Below are 17,994 nucleotides of genomic sequence, written 5' to 3' on the forward strand. Positions count from 1 at the left end.
AGACTGGATTAATCTTGCTCAGGATAGGGACCAATGGCGGGCTTATGTGAGGACGGCAATGAACTTTCGGGTTCCTTAAAAACCATTTGTAAGTAAGTAAGTATGTAAGTATATAAACAATATGCAGTAGTCACCAGTATAAATTATGCTGTCTCGCCTATTGCTGAAGAATCGCAGTACACAATGAGATTCATTCTCAATTGTCCATCACAAATGACTGACGATTATCGCGGAACACTGCCTTGTATTGGGGGAAAAGAGCGCCCTGGCTAATGAGAAACAACATGCACTCCCTAGAGACACGTTTATGATTGGAAACGAATACAGAGGCAGCTGATGTTTATGAAATTATAGTTGCTTCCTATGATAACTTACAAGGCATTCCTAAATGATATATCAATGTTTGTGTGTGTTAGTTACAGTACAGTTTTTTTAGTGGTGACAGCTCTTATCGCTTGTGGTGAGAGAGTAGACTGCAGTTCGACAGGTCCACAGATAGGCAATTTAGAGAAACAGTTGCCAGCTGTCACGTCTAACAACTGCACTGAACATTCGGTTGATGATTAATCCGAAATGGGGCTTTTTTCGAAAATTATTTGATGGAAACCTAATTTTTTTGTGTTCTATGTGAATATTTACAACTATGTATTTACATTTAAAAATTCAAAATATGTGTTTTTATGTGAAATAAAATTTAAAATATATGTACAGATGACCTTGTCCGAAACTTAAAAACAAAATTACGAGTTTATATTACAGTGTAAATAATATATATATATATATATATATATAATTTTTTTTTTCGTTGTTGGTAACTCTATAACATCTATTAGATGCTTTATGGTTGTGCTAACAGATGGAGTTACTTGTCAACAATGTGACGCTGAAACGTGTGTTCAGGTTACTGCCCAGCGACAGTCCTGATGTATTTTTGTATTTGTGATGATTGGTTAATTAATATTAACCCAGTCCACACCTGTGGAGTAACGGTCAGCGCGTCTGGCCGCGAAACCAGGTGGCCCGGGTTCGATTCCCGGTCGGAGTAAGTTACCTGGTTAAGGTTTTTTCCGGGGTTTTCCCTCAACCCAATATGAGTAAATGCTGGGTAACTTTCGGTGCTGGACCACGGACTCATTTCACCGGCATTATCACCTTCATCTCATTCAGACGCTAAATAACCAAAGGTGTTGATAAAGCGTCGTAAAATATCCCACTAAAAATATTTATGTATTAACCCGGCACACTCACAATCATACAAATTTCCAGACTCTAGACACCCAGGGAATTCCTCTTCTTCAAGAATTCAAGAAAAATTCACCGAGAGCCGAGCCCGGGAATCGAACCCAGGACCTCCTGATCTGGAAGCCAGCATGCTGACCAACAGACCACGGAGGCAGTTAGATAAAATATTTGTATACCTGTATATCTAGCCCTATTGATTATACGAAACAATTAAGAATGAAATACAATTAAAATAATTAGGGGACATCCGAGTTTGAACCAAGAGCCTTTCGATCTGAAGTCAAATTCTGTAACACTCAGCTGTACCACCAATTAAGTGGTATCTTACTATTACAGTGAGGGGGAATACAGCAATGGGGAAGATAACCATAGCGGTTGATAAAGTGTCGTAAAATACCCAATTTAAAAGAAAAAGAAAAAAAAAACATTGATAACAAGTTTTCTCAACATATTCGGTCCTGCTGACCTTCACATTTCTGTATTCGTGTCAGCAGTCCCTTACTTACATCAAATACAAACTTTATACATTGACATATAGTGATCGAACGCATGCTCGTAAAATTTAGGTTATGTTTTATTTAACGACGCTCGCAACTGCCGAGGTTATATCAGCGTCGCCGGTGTGCCGGAATTTTGTTCCGCAGGAGTCCTTTTACATGCCAGTAAATCTACTGACATGAGCCTGTCGCACTTAAGCGCACTTAAATGCCATCGACCTCGGCCGGGATCGAACCCGCAACCTCGGGCACAGAAGGCCCGCATGCTCTTGATTATGTTTTTACTTGTCTCTTCATTTTCACTTATTACTCTCTAGAATTCATACTAATTATTTTTGTATAATTAAACCTTGCTTTTATTTAGTTCAAGCAGTTTCGAAAGCACCTCGACTTTTGAATAAGCCCGTACTGTATTAAATTCTTATCTTTGTTTTGTAATTTTCATAAAAGCAATTGACTTACTAAATCTGCGAGGTCCCGCATTCAGTGCTGGGCGGTGGCGGTATATTTCTCGTTTGCCAACACTTCCAGAACTGTTCACACCTGTGGAGTAACGGTCAACGCGGCTGACCGCGAAGCCAGGTGGTCCGGGTTCGAATCCCGGTTGGGGCAAGTTACCTGGTTGAGGTTTTTTTCTGGGGTTTTCCCTCAACCCAATACGGGCAAATGTTAGGTAACTTTCGGTGCTGGACCCCGGACTCATTTCACCGTCATTATCACCTTCATCTCATTCAGACGCTAAATAACCTGAGATGTTGATACAGCGTCGTAAAATAATCTAATAAAATAAAAAAAAAATAAAAAACTTCCAGAACGGCCTTTGGTTCTACATAGTCTCCTGACGAATTGAGTACCGGGTCTTTCCCGGAGGTAAAAGGCGGTCGGAGCGTGGTGCCGACCACACTATCTCATTTTAGTACCGAGGTTCTGAAAGCCTGGAGCTATGCCTCCAAGTCCCCCATGCGCCTTTGTGGCATGTAACGGTGATACTCTTAGCAGCTATTCCAGTTCAGTGGTTCCCAACTAGTCGGATTCCTGACAAAGAAAGTGGATCTAGGGTTAAAAACAGCATGTCGTACATATCTACAGCACTGGAAGTGGGCCAAAGAGAACCCGTTCAGGGGACAGGATTTAAAGTCTTGCTTTTGAAGGATTACGATATCCAATTTATGATCTAATACTGATATTAGATAACAGAAGTTATCGAACTCGCTGATAAATGATCCCTTGATAACAGACTGGATTATTGATTTATTTATAAGTAATTTTGTAGAGAACTAGCCTTTTTATCACGTAGTATTTGTCTCGGTCGCCATATAAACTTCAGTCAAGGTCGAATGACGTTTTATGGATAAGTCCAACGGTTACTACCATGGCGGATAATACAGTAGATAAACGAATTTGTTTTTTTTTTAATTCATTGCTAAGTCCCTAGCACCTATTAGTGTTTTCTGGTTGTGCTAACTGTTGCCTTACATGTCAACCATGTGACGTTGAAATTGTGTTCAGGTTCCTGAACAGTCATGATATATTGTATTTTATATTTTGAAGATTGTTTAATTAATAACCTAATAACCCGTCAAACTCGCAGTCACACTCACATTCATGTAAATTTCCAGACACTAGACACCCAGGGTACTTTTCTCTCTCAAGAAAAATTCCTCGAGAGCCAAGCTCGGGAATCGAACCCAGGACCTTCAGATCTGGACGATGACATGCTGCCACCAGAATGGGGAGGCAGTTTTCTCGAATATTGTTAATTTTTCTTCAAATGCCGATCACTTGTCCCTGCATTGTCTATGTCCTTTACAATTTCCTGTGATCACTTCAGTATTTGAACTCGAGTCTCTGGCTTGGAAGAGTCGGCGCTATAGCGGTTTAGCTAACTGTGAGTTCAGAGCTTACATATATGTTTTACTCTTTTTAAATTTTGGTCTCAAGTGGGCGGTGAGATATGAAGCTGGTTGGAATTGATTAGATGATGATGAAGTGGTATAAGTCAGGAGGCGAGACCTGGCATGTGAGCTGTGCGAGAGGGGAAAGAATGAGTCATCAGAAAGAGGGTTTGTTTCATGATGGTTAATATTATACGAATTTACAGACACGGAAATTCCTCTCACAGGCAAACATTCTGATGGCAGATAAAAAAGTTATTTTTTTTCTTCCACAATGTTAATAATGTCAAAAGAAGTGCTTATACAAATTTTGGCCACTCGGCCACATAATTGAGGCCGTCCAGAAAGTGATTTTCCCTGGGGCCGTTTACAGAAAAAAAATAATTACATGGAAAGATTTATTGAAACAGATACAGCAACTGTTGAACTATTTGTCAACATATCCCCCCCCCCCTGGAATTGAAACATTTGTCATACCATGGGATCAATTTTTGTATCCTTGTGTCGTAGAAGTCAGCCGCCTGGGTTCGGAACCAGCGTTTGACAGCAGTCTGCACCTCTTTGTCGATCCCATGACATGACAAATGTCTCAATACCGGTGGGGAATATGTTGAAAAAATAACTCAACAATTGCGTGCCTGTTCCAATAATTTTTTTCAATGAAATTATGTTTTCTTTCTGTTAACGGCCCCTGGCGAACTTATTTTTTACGGCCCTCGTAATTGCGGTCGAGTGGCCAAAATTTGCATAAGCACTTCTTTTGATATTATTAACATGGTGAAAGAAAAAAAATTAAGTTTTTTATCTGCCCTCATCAGAATGTTTGCTTGTCAGTCTAAAACCTATCTTCTCCCTCCACATTCATTGATGATACAGCCATGGCACATGATAAGGTCACAGAATAGGTCTTGCTTCCTCTACTGTACTAATGGCGTAAGGTCAGTTTTCTGTAGGTCTGTGTATGAGGAAGACGTTATAAAAATTGTGATAATGATAATAATTTCGGCGGCCTATTTGCTACGATTTTATCAACAGTAATCTCACTAGACGTTTTGAGTGATCTAGAGAAAATCAAAACTCGAGTGGGATTTAATTGCCTATTACACGATTAGAAGAAAGTATATAAAGATTAGAAGTAACTAAGTACTCCAATACAATAAAATATTAATTTACTTACGAAAATACAACTGTCTTCAAATGTATTATTGTACCATCTCAACATTACAAATATTACGCTAGATGCATGCTAGATGGCAGTAGTGAGCAATGCCTTCTCGTCGAGAAGTTCTCGATCTATTATACACGATGGCAATGTTACTAGTCAAGAAGGCTTTGTTGATTCAGTTTCATTTTTATTAAAATGCAACATTCCACTTCAATTATCCGAATCCCAGTAATCAACGTCACTTGACAGATGATTTTCAATAAATCTTAATATTAAACAATCTCTGATACGTGACTATCCATAATATCATATAGCAGAAGCTATAACATAACCTAACTAATATACACAAATGTTAGAAAAGTTTTAATTAACGACGATGACATAAAAAATAAACATGAATAATTTTAAAAGGAATAATTATTGAATGTACAATTTTCAAATTTGAATGAGGTTGGTGGTTCAATTGATGTTATATTGGACACACGTAATAGAAGTGTAACCCGTTGATTTAGGCCTACATGGTGTATTCAACTTATTCAGGATTTCCGAATGGTGCTCTTCATTTATTTGTAAATCGGATTTGAGAAGATGCATAGGTATGATCAGATTTTTATTAATTCTTGTTCTTGAATGCCAATGCGAGTCATATTTGAAACTGCTGTGCATCAACTGGAGTGGTTTGTAATTTTATATATATATATATATATATATATATATATATATATATATATATATATATATATATTTTTTGACGTCCAGACCAGCGCAGTTTCAAATGTTGGCAAACAAAGAAACAAATGCTAGGGACGCGATAAAATTAAACAAATGCTATGCTAGGGACGCGATAAAATTGTGCGATAAGCAGCCATGATTGGTTGAAATACGTTCTTTCGTACCGTTTTATTGGTCAAAAGTAGTATGACGTAGTAAGAGTGTAATAGTGACAGAAATTAAACACAACAATACGTGTTGAAATGTTTTCGCATTTGAAAACTGTGTCGGCACAGTTGTTATTGTGTAGTTAGCACTTTTGTCTACCATATTGCTATGATCCTACTTTGTAAGAAGTTTAAGAGCTATCTACATCCTAAGCATCGTAGGATAATGACGTAATCAAAGAATAGCATACTGTTAGTCCGTCGTCTCGAGGCTGCAAATTTTTGCACATTATCACTTGAGTCATGTGGGGGCCAGGAGTGAATGATGAAGGAAACTTATGCGAAGGAACTAATTTATCAGCTGTGCAATGTGTCGGTGCGAACTGTAAGTCACAGGAAACAGTGACCAGGAATAGCCTAAAGTTATGCGTAAGTGTCTCTTTGTCAGCTTTTCAAACACGTAGCTATCCATAGACCTCCACTTCTCATCAGCTAGACTACAGACTAAGTAGGCCTATTATAACGTTCTGTCTTCGATTTTCTACTTCATACTGCATTAAGCTTACTACCATATGTCCTGTAAAAAAACGGGATAGTCCCCTTTTTGTCCTAGGTGTCCGGCATCTCCGTAATTTCTGTCAGGACCGCGGAAGTTCCTTATTTTAAACAAACTTTATTTAATAATGTAAAGATCAATAATTTCCCCAACTGATGTTTACTTCATAAATTGGTGTTGAAACTTTTGTTTTGATTTGTATAAATGTTTGATTTTGAAATCAGCGAACATGAATGAACTACGTATGATGAAGACTACTGTCAAGTGACTTAATTAAGTTGTCACGAATAAACATTGTTTAAAGGCAACATTGTTCTTTCTTTTGTTTTAACTCCCTTGTTTCAATGTTACCTAATACACTTTTCAGTAACTTCTAACTTCAATTTCTTTAAAAAACCTCGATAGTAAAAATGTCCTGTTATTTTCGTGAGACAATGTAAGGCATTTGTCACAAGTGTTCAATTAGAACAACACGTAATTCATATATTCACTGAGCTAGTTAAATTTTGACATATCAATAATTACGTCTGTACTAAAGTGTAGTCGACCTGGTTGGCGAGTTGGTATAGCGCTGGCCTTCTATGCCCAAGGTTGCGGGTTCGATCCCGAACCAGGTCGATGGCATTTAAGTGTGCTTAAATGTGACAGGCTCATGTCAGTAGATTTACTGGCATGTAAAAGAACTCCTGCGGGACAAAATTCCGGCACATCCGGCGATGCTGATATAACCTCTGCAGTTGCGAGCGTCGTTAAATAAAACATAACATTAACTAAAGTGTAAGATGTACTGGTAGTACGAAACATTTACCACATACGCTATTTTCAATTCAAATTATTTTTGCGTCAATATTTGTATTAGCTTTTGTTTTTTATGGGTTGGTTTGCTAGTATTCACCATTGTGCAAATTTTCTAGGTTTTCGTAATAAAAGTGAGAATATTAGATATGCCGGTATTGACTTAGAACTGTCTTGTTTAGGAAACGTATTTCTAGTTCCGTACCTATTTTGTTTGCTACGTCCTAGACGTTTGTTATTAAGATATCTCTACGTTTCATGTACACAGGATCCCCCTGTTAAAATTCTATAGAACCTAAAACGCCAAAATGAACCATAAACTCCTGTAAATGCCTAAAAACAATGTTTGTGTGTGAAAAGCGCCTTTTTAATATTTTGCATATATTTAAAATAAAAATACCGATACTAAAAATGCCCTCAAAACCACAAAAATGCTATTTAAAATGTAAAAAAATTCTCTCTTACAGACAAACGCTGTTTGGCAAATTTGTTCCATATTGGTCTTAGAAGGGGAGAGAAGAAGGTTTTATTTAATTTCCTGGAACCGAAATTCGTTAGGAAAAGGAGTGATAGATTGTTCAGGTTAGGCGAGAGCTTACGAATTATGTTTTTGAATCAATAATCCCCATTATGCGAAATAAAACTGAAAATCAGCAATCAGACTCTTTCATTGACAATTTGAGTTTTCAGTTCAGTAACAGTGTCAGCACTAGTTCTTCGTACAGTCTTAGAGAAAAGTTTTGTCGTACAGATACTTTGTAAGTCCCAGAAAGGAAGCAATGCGCATGATCAGACGTACAATGAACCAAACTAATTTTATTACCTCAACCAAGTCGCTCGTCCCCTGATCATGCGCACTGTGTCCTTTCAGGGACTTAACATAAATTCCACCTAAAATGGAATATTTACTAAAATTAAGATTTTTAATTGTTAATTTTATATGAACTCTTAAAAGTCCTAAATTGGATTTTATAAAGTCCTAAATCTCTCTTTTTTAACATCTAGAAATCCGTTCCGTAGTGATGTTACATAATATGAATGCATTTAAAGCTTTCGCTCTTTGTAAGCTGTTGTATGACGAAGGAATGAGGCTTAATGTAATAGCATACTGCCGTGGTAGCGTTTGATAAGGCGACTGTCAAATGTCTTTGCGGACGTTGTTTGTTGCAGAGATTTGGCGGCCACACCTGGGTCTGTGCGACGACTAGTAGTACTCATGTGTTGTTTAACATTAATAAGAAACATGAAAGACTGGAATACATAATGATGTGTTTGTTTTGCAGGTGAGAATGTGGTGGTGAAATTGTTTGAAGTTAACGAAGTGGATACCAGGTGGCGGAGAATGCAGTATCAAGACACGTTATGGATAACATGAACGCGGCGCCGGGCGCTGGAAAGGTTATTCGCGCGCCATCTCTGAAGCGTGGCAAGAACGATGAAACGCGCATCAGCGATCGTGTGAGTAATTTATGAATTAACTTTTTGTGTGTGTGTTTTTTTCCTTTATATTAATTTATAGCACAACAATGGAATATTGAAATATTAATGTGGAATGCTTTTTGGTACTTGTGCCAGCATTGAAGTCTGTAATGCCTTTGAAAGGAATCATTTCTATGCATTTGCTCTTTAATATGTTTTTAATGACATTAATATTTCACTATAATGTTTTGCACAGAGAAATCAGTGACCGTATTTCCACAACGATGTTAATGTATGATCGAAGTTTTGTTAGGAAATCCCAGTAGGTTCTGTCATCGGTAAAAATGTAAGTTTTGTCTTAAGAACCTCGACATGTTTTTGGTCTAGCCAGCTTTTTTCGATCGTCCAATATCTCTTTGAGCTGTTCATACATACCGATAAGCCAGTTTTGGGTAGCGATGTTTATATACAGGGTGTCCCAAAAGTCTCCATAAATGGGGAATGTCAGTTCAAAATATAAATTACACATAAGTTGCTGCTCAATATAACGGCTTTCGAAAGTCAGACACAGGTCGGTGGATATATTCCAACCTGTTCCGATGCAAAAGCTACATTATTTCCGTTGTCACATGACAGGCATCGACGATAAGAGCTAGCAGATGAAGAGTGTTGGGGGAAATCAAGAAATGTCATTTTTAGCGATTTTATGGTATACAGCGCATTCTATAGGTGGAAACTGGGATTACAGAACTGTTGAATCACAGAAAAAATAATTTAAAGTGGAAATGTTCGTGTAAGGTAACGTTGGACATTCGATACAATGATTAAGAACCAGGAATGTTCAGGTATTAAAACTTGTTGTGCTCGATAATGATGTTTCGTGACATTCCCTGTTTTCCACCAACATCTGGTAGATCTACGGCTTAAAATTCCCCAGAGGTAAAAATCAAGGGATGTGAGATCTGGGGGAGCGGGTTGGCCACATTGAGCACACTACTTAACCTTTTTATTTTGAACTTACATTTCCTATGTATGTAGACTTTTGGGGCAACCTGTACATTATTTCCAAATAGAGTGAGCATATCTTCGGTTGTATAATGTTCTGGCCGTTTTGAGCGGATTCATGTGAGATTTAATCCGCTTTCATTAATATTAATTTCGAGTGTAATTGAAACCATGTACAGCGTTTCTATGAGGAAAGAAAAGAATAGAATTAAATTAATCACGTGTTTGGAACGGTGGCTTACAGGAATGGGAGACTAAAATTAATAAACAGATGCGCTACATCCACCCTACGGGCAGTAACAGCTTATCTGTCACTTCGAGTTTTACGTATTTCGAGAGACTTCAGAATACAACCTCAATAAATCAACCCACATTAGCGGCCATGCTGTGTCGAGCTTCCCCACCCCGGAAGAACAGCGAAAGCATGATGCATTAATAGCAATAAATCAAAACGAAATGAACGAAATTTTTACGAGATGTGAAGGATCATGCAGACGATCTCGTAGCACTGCCTTATTGTATTTTTGGTCCATGAAAAAAAATATTTTTTTTCGTGCAAGGAAAATACTACCTGTTGTTTATTTTAACGTTATGACCGAATCGCTGATGAAGAAGCCATGCATTTCCTAAGGCTCGATAAATACTTAATATAATCGCCCGCCATTTTGGCTTTTTCGTTGGCGTTCGCAGAAAGCACACGAGGACTTTATTTGCCGCTCAATTATTTGCTGAATTACAATGCGTTTGATTTATTATCATAGGAGCTACGACATGATAATGTTTAACGGTGTGGCAAATAGATCCCTCGTCTGGTAGCTCGGCAATGGAAGAACAAAAATGGCGAACGATACTACCTACCTAGACTTTATAGAGCTTTCATTTCCTAAGACGTAAGCAAAGAGGAGGAGTCACGCCGGGAATAACAGCGTCCCGGCTATAGCAGTGAGGTTGTAATTTGAATTCTAAGGACGTATTTGTTTTTTTTTTGTTTTTTTTTTATTTCGAGCTTTTGGAGAGAACGAAGATACATTAATACACTAATATATTTTTATTATCTTGTTGATAATTCGAATTTCTTTAATTAATATAACTCATTATCCATCGAGGTGCTAGGTTTGAAGACAGGAGCACGAGGCACAACCATTCGCCTCTTTGTAATTTCTGTCGCAAGTTTTGTCTCCCTTCTAATCAGATGATTTCTGTGGCCATTGCTGCTATAAAAGGATTTCTTGGAATTTTAAAACACCATGTATATTCTATTGTATCCAATGTTTAAATTGTTCAACTTTTTAAAATATATTTTATCTTACTACATTGTAAACTACGCTTCTTAAGTGTAATATACAGCCAGCGCAATGGATAGTTGGAAAATGTAAACATGGCGTAGCTTGTTCCCTTCCCCTATGGTCAAACCACACGAGAAGGTAAAGAATATGTGACCATGCGTGACGGTTTACATCATCCAACGATCCTTTGCGCTGATTTTACACCACGTCTACCCAAATATAGCTTATATCATTATATTTTATAGTGCATTTAAATCTTGGTCCTAATGAAGACTGTATGTCATAGTTTTGAAACGTCAGACAATGAAATCTGAAAGTAAGGTTACGATACCTAAGACCTTGTAGAAAATAGTCACCATGAGACCTTGAAATAGGATCTTGAGAGAGTAGACATCTTGAATAAATGTATGCAAAATTAATTATTCATGGAGTTTCAACATGTTTCATTGTTTCATGATTTTAGTTTCATAACATGAATAGTGAATGCCTGCAGAATTGCGACCAGACTGCACGCAATACACTAGTGTCAGAGAAATTGCCTTCGCCATAAGTAACTAGGCGTTTGTAGAGACCAGACTACGTTCTGTAAATGACTACCTCACCCTGATACTGTTTAACTGCAAGTGTGTAAATCATTGTCTTCAAAACATAGGTCCTTTCTGTAGCTCATTTGAAAAGGGCAGTTTATCGCCGAGTGAAATCACTTTCGATTCCCGGCGTTGATTGAAGATCGGAAGTTGATTTCTTTCGTACTAAGGCCTTACCCGGTTCTCTCGACATTACAGAAATGACGCAAATAACTATAGTTTCTGATAACGCCATTTTAAACACTAGGCTACTACTACTACTACTACTACTACCGCTACTACTACTACTACTACTACTGCTACTACTACTACCACTACTGCTGCTACTACTGCTACTGCTGCTACTACTACTACCACCACCACCACCACTACTACTACTACTACTACTACCACTATTACTACTATCACCACTACTACTGCTACTACTACTACCACCACCACTACTATTACTACCACCACTCCACCACTACTACTACCACTATTACTACTACCACCACCCCACCACTACTACTACTACTACTACCACCACCACCACCACCACTACTACTACTACTACTACTACCACTATTACTACTATCACCACTACTACTGCTACTACTACTACCACCACCACTACTATTATTACCACCACTCCACCACTACTACTACCACTATTACTACTACCACCACCCCACCACTACTACTACTACTACTACCACCACCACCACCACCACTACTACTACTACTACCACTATTACTACTACCACCACCACCACCACTACTACTACTACTACTACTACCACCACCACCACTACTACTACTACTACCACTATTACTACTACCACCACCACCACTACTACTACTACTACTACCACTATTACTACTACCACCACCACCACTACTACTACTACTACTACTACCACCACCACCACTACTACTGCTACTACTACTACCACCACTATTACTACTACCACTACTACTACTGCTACTACTACTACCACCACCACTACTATTACTACCACCACCCCACCACCACCACCACTACTACTACTACTACTACTACCACCACCACTACTACTACTACTACTACTACTACTACTACCACCACCACTACTACTACTACTACCACTATTACTACTACCACCACACCACCACCATCACTACTACTACTACCACCACCACCACCACTATTACTACTACTACTACCACTATTACTACTATCACCACTACTACTGCTACTACTACTACCACCACCACTACTATTACTACCACCACCCCACTACCACCACTACTACTACTACTACTACTACTACCACCACCACTACTACTACTACTACTACCACCACCACTACTACTACCACTATTACTACTACCACCACACCACCACCACCACTACTACTACTACCACCACCACTACTACTACTACCACTATTACTACTACCACCACCACTACTACTACTACTACTACTACTACTACTACTACCACTATTACTACTACCACCACCACTACTACTGCTACTACTACTACCACCACCACTACTACTGCTACTACTACTACCACCACCACCACTACTACTGCTACTACTACTACCACCACTATTACTACTACCACCACTACTACTGCTACTACTACTACCACCACCACCACCACCACTACTATTACTACCACCACCCCACTACTACTACTACTACTACTACTACCACCACCACCACTATTACTACTACTACTACTACTACTACTACCACCACCACCACCACTATTACTACTACTACTATTACTACTACCACCACTACTACTGCTACTACTACTACCACCACCACTACTATTACTACCACCACCCCACCACTACTACTACTACTACTACTACTACTACTACTACTACCACTACCACTACCACCACCACCACCACATTACAATTCTATTCTACCATGTTGCTATATTTTAACTTCATTTCATGTCATGAGAAAATATACCCACTGTATGTTATAAGATGGACGTTCCAGTTTTAATTGAATTGTATTCCTAAACTACTTAAGTTTCAAGTTTTTTTTGTGTTTGGGGATGAGTAAAGTTGGAAAAATTGTATTCACGATGTCACAACGATAAATGTGGCGTACATATTCCAACAGCGCGTATATAATATCATGAAACGATTTTATGGACATAATGTTGTCATGGTGCAGAGTGATTTTACAGTCAAAAGCGAATGAAAAGAATTGCCGAGAAGATCTGCAATAAGCAGATTAGTGAAGTGCGGGAATACGTGAAGCGAACGGGACAACGTGAAATGTATCATCGATAAGAACGCCGGAAAACGTTCAGCGTGTTACTCGTGTTTTGACATAGAGTTTCAAAAACGCGATAAATCGTGTAACTCAATATTTCAACTTGTCAGAATGAGTAATATACAGGATGATCCGAAAACTTATGAAACATTGTTTGTATAAAGTTGAAATCTACCTAATCTTTATGCTGTGGATAAAGCAAGGGAGTTATTTATACAGAACTTCTAAGATGTTTGTGGAAACTAGTTGTTAGGTACACACAAGAATGTGTGGTGTTTGGTCTGGTGAACACCCGCATACCATACAGAGACGCCGTTACACCTACAGAAATACTCATTATCAGTAAATGGTACTGTTGTATTAATATTGTTGACAGATAAGTGGATAATGTTCGTTACAGCTATTTATTTTCTTACTTTTCTCCAGGAAGTAGGTGTTAATTTTGGAGAAACAGATGGGAACTGCAAATGCAATCAGGAATATACTCAGTAAGAATTTTGACGACATTATGTTGTGTGTTCGGTTCTCGGACGTTTATGGATGGTCCTGATTACCATGCTCAATTTCTATGATCACTTCTTGTTGGGTTTTCCTGAAGGACTTCGACAGCAGTGATCCGAATCACAAGAGAAACTCTTGTTGAAGGTGTGGAGAGCTTCAGAAACTGTTTGCAAATGATCTGGAATGCCAGTGGAGCACATATTAAATACTTTTTCATGTGATTACCATTTTCCTAAAGTTACTGGTCAATAGCTACACACAGACTATATTGCATAGTTATAAAAGAAAATTCAATAATGTAGAAGCGCCGTTTTTAAAGACACTGTAATTATATTTGAATATACGCGCTTCATTGATGCCGGATAGAGAGAGCAAGCGGAGCGATTGTGGCCGGAATTGTATGGAATAGGAAGGAGGCCATGGTTTCAGTCGGAGGACACTCAGGTGGTAAGAATCGTTGGAATTCAGGGAGAGTCTGTAGTTTCAGATGGGCTATCTTAATGGTATCTCCGAGGCTTAATAGCCACTCGCAGTGATTACACTTATTTCTACCCCTTCCGTCAGCTCCATTTACAAATATACTGTACATAAGGACTGGTTTATAGAATTAAAAAAAAAACTGATTTCTTTAGGACTTTTGTCTGTTTTGCAATATGGTCCACTAAACTACGCCTCGGCGACCACAGTTTGAGACACACTTGCGTAGATCTTAGGGCCGTACTGCTGTGAAACATTTCTCGATACTTGATTTGCATGTAAAGGCTCATTCACAATGAAAATTAAACATAACCGTAACATAAACACAGAAGTTTGCGCCCAGCTACCAAATGGGATCATTCACAATGATTCACATAAGCATTGACATAAACATTACCGTAAGACGTTAACATGAAAGTTTGCAAACTCCAAACCTTCATGCTTATGCTTACGTGATTTGCAAACAGAACACAATCGTGGAGCGCTGAAGTATACGACAGAATATGAGGAAATGTCGTTGTTATGTTTCCATGGTTACCAAGTAAGTTTACGGTTATGCTTATGTCCCTATCCTGAATGATGGTATGACTTGTTGATTTTACCGTAACGTTTACATTCTTAAGTTAACGCTTACGTTATGTTTAATTTTCATTGTGAATGAGCTTTTAGAAGAAATTATGCTATTCCATAATACATAATCTACTTCATACGTGTATCGTCATTTCTTCAAACATTTCAAATCATTAATTCATTCATTTATTTATTGTTGAGATATCCTTGCTCTAAGTAGCGTTGATAACAATTGCTGAAGGAAACTTTTAATTCGCACTCTGACAGACACGTCAAGGACTCTTTCAAGGGAATGATTGTTTCCCCTCTTGCCTGTGGCATCGAACCATGAACTTTATTGAAGAATTTGTTTCTGAAGGTTTCTAAAACTGAAGCAGATGCATATAATTTTTCGTCTCGTGATGTTTGAACAGTAGAAGTTGGAACACCCGGTGTCATAGCCACTTGACCGTGGAAACGTGCTTGCTGTTGCCAAGATAATAACGGTTGTCAAGTGCTGCCAATACGCGTCAAGTAGTGAATGGATTTGTTAGTTAAGAATCTGACACGGATATAAGTTATGGGGCGCTCAGAGGACAAGAGAATCAAGTTACAAAACTTTTCAGAATATTAGACTTAAAGTCTTTTATGTATAGTTAATTACCCATTAACAGTGAGTGTGATTTTAAACATCTGCACCATTGCAAAGATTGTGAGGACATGGTTCTTTTATGCTCTGAAAGTAGCCTCATCTAAGGCAGGCTATGTGTAGACGAAATATCTCCCAATTGACCAAAAGTGGACTTGATTTCCTTGTGCTCTGAACGCCCCATATGTCTGTCCGGAGAGGTTTTCAAGTGGGATGAACATTGTCGTTGTTCCTGCAATAACTCCTGTTTGACATTTATCGATTTTCAGATTTTTTGCTCTATTAAATAACTTAAATAGTGATACGGCAAATTATCAAATCTCCTATATGTAATTATATTTCTTTGTTTCGAAAATGTAAGAATTTACAGTCTCCTATGTACAGCTGCCATAGGATGAATAAATATGTTTTTCCTTCCTACTGATAAATTTTATATTTTGCACATAGGAGTTATTGCAGGAACAACGACGATATGAAGTCGCATTATAGATAGGTTGTGTAAAGTTTCCTGTATGTCTATTCAGTTGAAATTATTTGTAGGGATAAATAATTGATTATTGTGTTATTTATTATTATTATTATTATTATTATTATTATTATCATTATTAGAGCTGTCGATTTCATCGATTAATCGAACCACCAATTAATTTAAAAATTCTATTAACCGGTCAAGTGAGTTTTAATCAATAATAATTAATGAAACCAATCAAAGTTATCATATGGTGAAGAAAACATAACTACCTATGTAGCACAAAATCTGTTTATCATTTGGTGCGGTAGACTCACAGTCTAGTATATACGCGTACAGTCGCGAAGCTCAATACGTAGTAAATATGCAAACATTAGGTAGTTGCTCACCACTAGGATCGCTAATATCACCTCATTACAGGCAATGCAAAATAGTACCGTCACAGTCTATTGTTTCTAGCATCCTCAAAACTCAAGCTTCGTGACTGTATATAGTAGACTGTGGTAGACTCTTATGCTATGATTGAAGGTTATTAGTGTAAACTGATGTTCTTGTCTTCTGGCTTTAGAAAACTAAAAACAATAATACTGTAAGTGCAACCACGCACAAATTCCTCCACAATATAATTTTTTCTTTGAAAATGCGTCCATTTCCTTACACAAGCTATGAAAAGGACGTATCGTATATTGTAGGCAATTTTATTTGCGGACATGTTGTGTTTTGTCAAAATAACCACCCAGAGATACGTTTACTAACGTTGCTACTTCCAGTTCATCTTCTCAGACTTACAAACGCTGTTTAAAATCGAGTGAAATTCAATTAACCGATAGATTAATCTATTATTGGCACCCGGTTAACCGACTAAAACTTTTAGGCCCAATTGTATAAAACTCCCTGACTAAAGATCAACTTTGATCGTAGATCGAAAAGTGAACCGAGGTCAGACACTTCTTCTATTGTATAAAACTTTTCTGCGATCAAATTACCTTGGTTCAAATGCAATCTAAGTTCACATGAAAAGGATCTGGCAACATCGCATAAACAGGTGAAATACGTGATGCGCGGACCATGTTATACAGGTTTTTTTCAGTGTTACCAATCTAGCGACTTTAACTCTTTTTCAACAACAATTTCTTTTAACTTTTATATTGCTTAAATAGAGATTTAGTGACCTTTTTAGCACCCCAATAGTGACAAAATTTAATCTTTCTTTGTTGATAATGAGAAATCTAGCGACTTTACAACTACTTTTTGGCGACTTTCCGTATACTCTGTTGGAGACACTAGTTTTTTGTGCAATGTAAATAATGGCGGACAATAAGAAGAAGGTTGACTGTTCTCCGAGTTGTTATCATGTTATGGTGTTTGATACTGCTAAACATAATAAAGCTTTATAAAACGACAATTTTCGTTTAGTAATACAGTTAATTGAAAATTTATGAATGCACCTATCATATCCATTAATAATTAATGGTTGTTATAAACATAATATAATTATAGGTTATGTTATTTGATACTGCTCAACACGATAGAGCCTTATAAAATATAAGATTGTTTGTGTATTAAGGCAAGAAATTGAAAGAAATATATATAAATGTACCTATCATATCTATTGATATTAATAATAATGGATATTTTATTTGCACAATCTGTCACTCGTATATTTCAAACAGAAAAGAAATAACTGAGCTTGGATCAGTTAACTTAATCGGAGAAATTTCTTTAGTCAAAGTTGACTTTAGTTTGAGACAAATTAAAC

The 17,994-nt window shown here is 37.6% G+C and overlaps 1 protein-coding gene across 4 annotated transcripts in view; it reads left to right on the forward strand.

Annotated features, from left to right (window-relative positions):
- LOC138714634 (mitogen-activated protein kinase-binding protein 1-like) overlaps positions 1-17,994 on the forward strand; it is a 525,862-nt gene that overhangs the window by 168,613 nt on the left and 339,255 nt on the right. For all 4 annotated transcript variants that reach the window (XM_069846668.1, XM_069846671.1, XM_069846670.1 and 1 more), the window contains exon 2: positions 8,312-8,486. In XM_069846668.1, the coding sequence (XP_069702769.1) occupies positions 8,391-8,486 (96 nt within the window). In that variant the 5' untranslated portion in view covers positions 8,312-8,390. The remainder of the gene's footprint in view (positions 1-8,311; positions 8,487-17,994) is intronic.

The sequence above is a fragment of the Periplaneta americana genome, chromosome 15 (genome assembly GCF_040183065.1).
Source record: "Periplaneta americana isolate PAMFEO1 chromosome 15, P.americana_PAMFEO1_priV1, whole genome shotgun sequence".
Classification (NCBI taxonomy): domain Eukaryota; kingdom Metazoa; phylum Arthropoda; class Insecta; order Blattodea; family Blattidae; genus Periplaneta; species Periplaneta americana.